The sequence below is a fragment of the Fukomys damarensis genome, unplaced genomic scaffold (assembly GCF_012274545.1).
Source record: "Fukomys damarensis isolate Sample0158 unplaced genomic scaffold, DMR_v1.0_HiC HiC_scaffold_39, whole genome shotgun sequence".
In the NCBI taxonomy this organism is placed as follows: domain Eukaryota; kingdom Metazoa; phylum Chordata; class Mammalia; order Rodentia; family Bathyergidae; genus Fukomys; species Fukomys damarensis.
The window spans coordinates 95,501,365-95,509,405 of record NW_022900951.1 but is presented as its reverse complement, the minus strand read 5'-3'; the positions used below and the strand labels follow the sequence as shown (position 1 = coordinate 95,509,405).

The window sequence follows — 8,041 nt, the reverse complement described above, 5'->3', positions numbered from 1 at the left end:
ATATATACACACACACACACACACACACACACACACAAATACACACATTATATATTATATATACTAATTCATTACAGTGAACATCACCATTCTGTATTTACCAACATGCACAGATAATTAAAAAGAGAGGAAAAGAGTGGTGTTTAAAGATGAGAAGCTGCAAGAGTTATACTGGAATTCACAGAAATGAGAAATGCCATCACCAGAAACTACAGAGTTCTAGAGGGAGACCCTCCAAGCCACGGCAACAAAGGTACTTGCTGTCTCAAATTAAACAGTAAGTGGGGCTGGGACACAAAGCTCAGTGAAAAGGCCCAGGTTCAATCCCTAGCACAGAAACAAATACACAGATCTTTCATAAGCAGCTAAGGAGAAAATTGTACTTCTATTGAAACCACTGAATCACACTTCTTCATAAGCCACACCTTGGCCCACAGCGTTTCTGACATAGCCTGACCCACCATTTGTCTCACCAACAGCCCTTACTGTCTTTACATTACGACATTTACTCAAAAATACAGCCTCATTTTGGCACTTTACTGATTTGCAGCTGGTTTACTTAGTCTCTTCAGCGGGCTCTCCAGCTCCTGGTAGGGAGGGAAATACTGTAGTTCCTTGTATTTGTCTTGCTATTTATACTAAGCATAGCATCACTACCAAGTTAAGTGCTGCATACCTATTATCTCATTTAATACTCTCAAAAACCCTACAAGGGAGGTTCTTTCATGATTCTCATTTTACGAGGAAGAAAGAGAATCTTAAGCAGATCTAGTGTCACACATTCATGGGGCTGGGATGCAAATCCATATGTGATGGATTCCGGAGACAGTGGTAATGTTAACCATGACAGATGCAAATCTATGTGCACCGAACCTAAGAGAAACAAAGCATTTCCTCACTCTCACTTCTACCATGTTTTATTTCCTTGGGTGGTCTTTGCTTTTACAATTTTTAAGAAACTATCATTTTTTACCAAAGTGAAATCTTGCCTTCTCATTGCACTGATGATGCTGAACATGGCCAGCCTAGGGTGCTTGTAATGTAATTGGATAAGGAGTTTTGCATTTCTAAACTGTTGCTTCCAATTTAGCATTTGCCATCAATGAGTAGGGATTAACACCTTAGGTCTTCTACTTTGGGGAAAGGAATTGGCAAATTCAACTTCAAGTGGGTAAGAATCAAATTACGAAAAAACAACATAAGATATTGTCAAGGGACTGTGTCTAATTCATCTCAATATCCTCCACAGAACGTAGCAGAGAGCCGTGAGAACTACAAAGCCAGAAACATTTGTGATTCTGAGCAACAGCCAGCTGAATAATACAGAGACTGAGCGAAGCAAATTGGCAGTGCACAGGATCGAACAAGGCATTGCTAGTACCAAACTATTCAGTTCCCCGCTTTAATTTAGAAACAATGGCATACTGTTCTAACAATCAGCAAAATGAGATATCAAAGGTATCTAAAATGTAACAAAAACACTGAAGAAAAACAAAACCCATTTTTCCTTTTAGAGTTTTAGCATAATGAAGAAATTTTTTAAATGTCAAATTAGTTTCCTTTTCTAAGTCTATTTAGCTATTTACATAAACTCAAGAACTATTTTTTAAACCTAAAGGAATTTTGCTTTTACAAAATAAAACTATATACCTGCATATAAAAAATTATATACAGTAAGTTCACACTTGGTCAACAAATGCTTTTCCTTACAGCCAACTCAACTATCATGAAAATAATCTAAATTATCTACAAATAAGTAGAGTTTTGATGAATTCTGTACCCTCAACTTCATTTTAGTCAATAATTATCTTTACTTAATACGCTGGCTGTCAGGTAGGGAAGTTGATTTGAATTCAATTCCTCCTGGCCTTGCTTTCACTTTGTGCTCACAAAAATGATTCAAAAGTAAGAAAGGACTCAAAAGTAAGACAAAATGAGGGGAAAAATGAAAAAAAAAACGGCCTGAATAAATTGAGAAAGTCAAACTATTATTTTAAAATTAAATGTATATCATTTTTATTCTGTGGCACACCATTATGGACAAAAGGAAAAGAAACACACTTTGTTATATATAATGACTTTCAAACAAAGAATTTAACACATTCTCATAAACACACAATAATTAAAAATCATTCATGCAAGGAGAAATTAGATTGTACCTACGCTGTACTATCAACTAATTTATAGTCTGCCTTGGATGCCTGTGCTCACCATAAACTTATAACAACACAACAAAAGAAATCTCAGTGGGCATAGTGGTGTTTCTCTGTAGCCCCATCTAGTTTGGAGGCTGAGGCAGAGGATCCCTTAAGTCCAGGGGTTCAAGACCAGCCTGGCATCTTATCAAGACTCAAAAAGAAATCCCAGAAGGTGGGGTAGTATACACCTATAATCCCAGCTTCTAGGAGGGTGAGGCAGGAGGATAGCAAGTTTGAGCCCAGCCTAAGCAACTGAAAAACTTAGGAAGACCCTGTCTCAAAGAGGGTGAGAGCTGGGGATATAGAAACAAACAAACCAAAAATCACGGACTCTTTCCTGAGTTTTAGAAACATAATAATGTACTTTACATGGGTAAGCAGAAAATAACTACATAGATGTTCCATAGGTATGTGGATTTAGCTAATTATTTATATCCAATGAAAGCATAAACACCTAAAGGTCCTATTTGTTTCATTTGAAAAATGCAGAATAAATTTGTCAGTTACAAAGGCTCAGTGATCTGTACAGCAGCCACACATCCTTTTCCACCCTGGATCTGACTATCAGTCTACCCATTGAACTAATTTGCTCTTGGTGGAGTAAAGAAATGCCAAGGCTTCAGTTTGAAAACTAGCCTTGATAGGAGCAAAAACGCACCCTTCACAATTACCTTCGTCTTTTACAATGGGTCATACTGATCTATACACTACGTGAAAATATTTCTACCTTTTTTGAACACACCAATATTTCCAGTGTATACTGCTGCATGAGATAATGTATTCCAAAAGCTGTTTAAGGTAAAGAGTGATGCATCCTTTGACCTTTTCTTAAATTTTCCTCTAAAATGTCAGCAGATGTCCCAATTCTTGGTATAATACTGCAGGACATAGTGGCCCGGTCCATGTTCATCTTATGTGACCCAAGAGGCACACCTGCTTCAGCTAGATTCCACATTTCGGTGAGGTGAGGTGAGGCAGGAATCTACAGATGGCTAACAAAGTCTTTTCTGATTGTGCCCTGCATTTTACTGTTCTATTGGCCCAAGCACACCCTGGCAGATGGTTTTCACTGACCACTCTGCAATTCCTCCCGTGTTGCTTTAATCTGGTTTAATTAAACTCAGAGCTTACTCTTCTATTAGCAAGTTTAATTTATTTTCCTAACTTTTATCCCTCTAGAAATGCATCTCTCACTTTCTTGGCCAGATTATATAGCATTATAAAGTCTCACTGCTCCTGTAGGTTACCTTGTTTTTACCCTTAGGTAGGGTGTTAAATCAGACCAGCATCCCATGGGTAACCATCCCTTAGGTGTTCAGCTTTTTTACACATCTTTCTGTAAAACAAACAAAAAAGGCCTGCCCTAGCTATAATCTTTGTTTTTGTCTTCAAGCCAATTTTCTCAATGAAAAATGCCCTATCATTAGAGATACCATTTGAAATAAGTCTTAGGGGTTGACCTCAATGAAAGATATTTTAGCCTCTGAAAAAAATAACCTTGAGGGATGAAAATGTTCTAAAATTAATTGTGGCGATGGTTCTACATCTCCGCAAATATACTAAAAACTACTGAAAGCCTCATTTCAAATGGTTGAATTACATGATATATGAATAATATATCAATAAAGCTACTAGTGAAACAGAAACAAAAAACAACCTTCCCTAGTTTCACTTCCTTCTGTCTACAAAAGAAAACAATGTACAGGATTAAATAAGTCATGAGTTCCCAGTATAGAAACTCTGTTGCTCCTCATCAGAATGGTTAAGTTTCAAGATCTGAGGCTGCAATTCTGCAGCCCCGATTTACTGACCAGGCTGCTACAGAAATGTGGCTCATCACTGTCATTCCCTGAAGACTCTTCTAGGCACAAAGGGAAGAGAAATGCAAATATATAACTTAATTCTATACATTCTCTGAGCACCAATCATGCACCCGGCAGTGGGCTACAAATCTGGAAAGAAAAAGATGAACAAGACATAAACCATACCTCTAATGAACTTGTGGGCTAGAGAGAGAGCCAGAACCCTACAAAGAGAGCTACAATGGGACAGATCAATGGCCAGGAAGGGGATACAGAAAGCTCTGTGTGGACACAGGGAAGGGAGTGAGCCATTCCACGGGTGGAGGCAGTGCCAAGAAGAAATATTTCAGCTGCACCTTGAAGGTTGAGTAACAATTCCCATGGCAGGCGAGGTAAATGAAGGCAGTGCAGGCAAAAGAGAGAGCAGACTAGCACGAAGAATAAAGGAGTGGACTCAGTGAGTCTGGAGATGGACAGCAAATGAAGAAATAGCTAAGATGGGCAGGAGGTCTGTTTACAGAGGATCACGTATGCCAAGGCAATGAGTTTGGACTGTTTCTTAGTGTAGGCAGCAGGAAGTCAGCAGAGGTTTTTAAGCGAGAGAATGACATGGACAGATGTTTTACTCATGTTTATGCACTGAAAGCCAGAAGGACCGCACTAATGGAAATTAATCCATAAAATGACAGCATAGGCTGAAAATCTGCCCCACTGTCTATATTTTCCTGAAGCAATACAATGAATTAGGGAAAACTACTCATAAGAGTTGCATACAAAACTGTTGAGGAAAGGAAAGTGAGAGCTGTTTATATGAAAAGTCTTTCTGTAAAGGACAGAGAGAGAATGCTTATATCTCTGTTATGTGACACAGATTACATTAACCTACTTAATCTTTTAAAAACTCATCTGCCAATCTATACTTAATTTGTTCCCAACAACTTTTCATTGGCTAATTTGATCCAAAACAGTTAAATTTTTAATGAGACATAAGTTGGAGCATAGCATTGCTTTGTTTAAATCCCTTCAATGGCTCGCCAGAGACTGCAGAATAAAGCCTGAATGGTTCGGTGAGACTTGCAAGACCTTTGTGACCTGCCCTCCACCTTAACCTCTAGTCCATGCCTTCCAACCATCATGGGGAGGTCTCCTCCTAATGGCCCATGTTATTCTACCCTTGTCATTCCTGACCCCTCATCTAGTCTGGTTCTCTCTTCCACTCTACTCCAAGACCCCAAGATGCTGCCTGATTTATCCAGGTCCAAATGGCTCCTCTCTCCCATCCAAAGCTACTCACCTCCTCAAACCCAGACCTAGCATTTTGCTTCCTTCCCCATCCTGGCCTATACCTGCAGTGCCCTAGTGCAGTTAGTACTTGTCTGTTTCCTTTCATTCTTCCTTCCTTCTACTAGAAAGCAGTCTCTCTAATTGCAAACTTTGTCTTATTCACTGTTCTCTCCCCAGATCCTCCACATCTTAATTTGAATGACTGCATAAATGAACCACAGACTCACTGTCGATACTTGTGTGGCACACTCACAATTAAGATTTTTGCCTCTTCTAATCTTTCCAAAATGACCACAATCTCCAAAATTCTCACTGAAAGCCACATAATAGGGTAGCTGTCTGAGAGCTCTGCTCCTGATCATGTTAATAGCATGAATCATCACCCACTAATTTTCTTTTGGTAAATTCACAATATCATGTCTAAAGTTTTCATTAAGCAAGGCAAATCTACACAAAGAAATGTCAAGTGTCAGGAAGTTGAAAACAGTGTGTTGGGCATTTGAATTAAACCTGAGGGGAAGCTATGACTCATTCTATTCGTGCTGGTAAGTTTTTCCCTTGCCATACTTCCTCCTATATAATCTGTCCCTGCCTCTATCGTTCCATCCCTGGAACTCACATTTAGTATGCGTGCTGAATGTGCCCACAAGTACTGTACATTTTCTCATTTCCTCTCCTAAAAATACTCCAAAGTGTGTGCCTTGTCGCACTTGCCCAGAACCAGAGACCAGCTTTGGTTACAAGAAGCAGTCTCCTACACCCTTACCCAAGTATCTCCATTTTGCAATGCTAACCTGCGCCCCTGCAAATGCTACCACAAGACCCTAGTCTACAAGCAACCCTGCCCATATAGGTATAACATTTGGTTGAAGTGTTGTCACACTGCCAAAACATCTTTCCTAGAAAAGAATCTCTACCTTCTCCTCAGTACATTTTTCTGCTGGACCAACATAACGCTTGCTATTCTCTCAATTTGAGTGCATTCCCATTCTGCTTTCATTTTCGGTTCAACAGTAACCCCTTGTCATTTTGAACCACATCCTCTGCCACTCGGTCCCCTGGCTCAGGTTTTCTCTGCTGCTTCCCCAAGAGGCTTCCAACCTGTGTTGCTGCTGGAGAAAATCCCAGCTGGGAAACTTGGGGTGGGGTTTTTCACACAGATACAAGCCCTAGGCTCAGCTGTGCTCTGAGGACTTTAATTTCATTCTGCTGCAGCCCTGGGGCCACAGCCACCAGAGCCGTGGGCCTAGACAAGAACAGGACATTCATTTAGGAGGGCTACTTGATTAATTTGCATAGCCTGAAGCAAAGCCTGTGTTAAAAATCAGATGCTTCCCAAAATATCAACAATATGCATGTAAGTCTTCTGCACTTAACTGGTCATTTTATCCACATCCTTAAGCAGTTCTAACAGAGAATTTTCAGTGATCCTTGGATGGGCTACATGGGATCTGTGAAAGATTATTTGAAAAATGCTGGATGTACCTCATTCTGGGAAGAGGGTCCAGAGCTTCCCAAAATTTCAAAAAAGTATGTGACCCAAAGTTAAGACAAATAACTGTATTAGCTTCATACAAACAAGTTGCATCACTTTTGTATGAATTATTCGTTTTGTGTAATTATAAAAGTAATACATATTCATTGAGGGATACTTTCTCAGCCTCCCAAATGATGGAATCACTGAAGAATTCTTAATCCACAAACATAACAAAGAAAAAATCACTTACAAACCTACCATCCACAGATGATCATTGTTGAAATTGTGATGTTTCTCCATTTTCTATTTTTTCTCTTACAAATTGAATTCATATTGTTGATTTCTGGTAAGTACAGTGTTCCAAAAGATGAAAGAGAAACTCTGGAGTATAAGGAATTTGAAGCGAGTAGTCAAAATTTCCTTTGGTTTCCAAAACACATCCACCTACAAGCATTTATTAAGCACCTGCTATATGTATAACATGCTCTAAAAATTTGATGTCTTTTAGACATAAATTCTTAACCAAATTCTCATACAAGGCATTTAAAAATTCTAGAGATATCTATGTTGATCGTGGCACAATTCACAGTAGCCCAGTTATAGAATCTGCCTAGGTGCTTGTCAACATACAGATGGGTAAAGAAAACACGATATATATTAAGCACCTGCTATATGTATAACATGCTCTAAAAATTTGATGTCTTTTAGACATAAATTCTTAACCAAATTCTCATACAAGGCATTTAAAAATTCTAGAGATATCTATGTTGATCGTGGCACAATTCACAGTAGCCCAGTTATAGAATCTGCCTAGGTGCTTGTCAACATACAGATGGGTAAAGAAAACACGATATATATATATATAGGAAAGAAATTATGTTATTTGCAATAAAATGGATGGAGCTGGAGAACATCACGTTAAATAAACCAGACTCAGTGAAATACTGTAGGGTTTATCTCATATGTGGAATCTGGTGTGTGTAGGGAGCCACATGAAAGCAGGAGGAAGACTATTACACAAGCGGAAGAGGATTAGTAGGACAAGGGGAGTAGGGGAGGGTAAGGTAGGTCTTGGAAGGGTAAAATGGGAGGATATGATCAAATTATGTTATAATCTTGCATGAAAACGCCACAACGAAACCCACTGTCCTATGTAATTAATATGCACTATTTTAAATGTGGGGATTCTAGAGATTTTTATAGTGAATCCTCAGCCTAGGAAGGGGATCTTTTCATTTAAAATGACTGGACCTATATCAACTCAGAAAAGAAAAAAAAAA

At 38.9% G+C, this 8,041-nt stretch overlaps 1 protein-coding gene across 1 annotated transcript in view; it reads right to left on the bottom strand.

Annotated features, from left to right (window-relative positions):
• The window catches only part of Dock11 (dedicator of cytokinesis 11), a 156,990-nt gene extending 149,929 nt beyond the window's left edge, over window positions 1–7,061 (bottom strand). The window contains exon 1 of the mRNA XM_033760270.1: window positions 7,020–7,061. Coding sequence (XP_033616161.1) covers window positions 7,020–7,061 — 42 coding nt within the window. The remainder of the gene's footprint in view (window positions 1–7,019) is intronic.
• Between the last annotated feature and the right edge of the window lie 980 nt (window positions 7,062–8,041).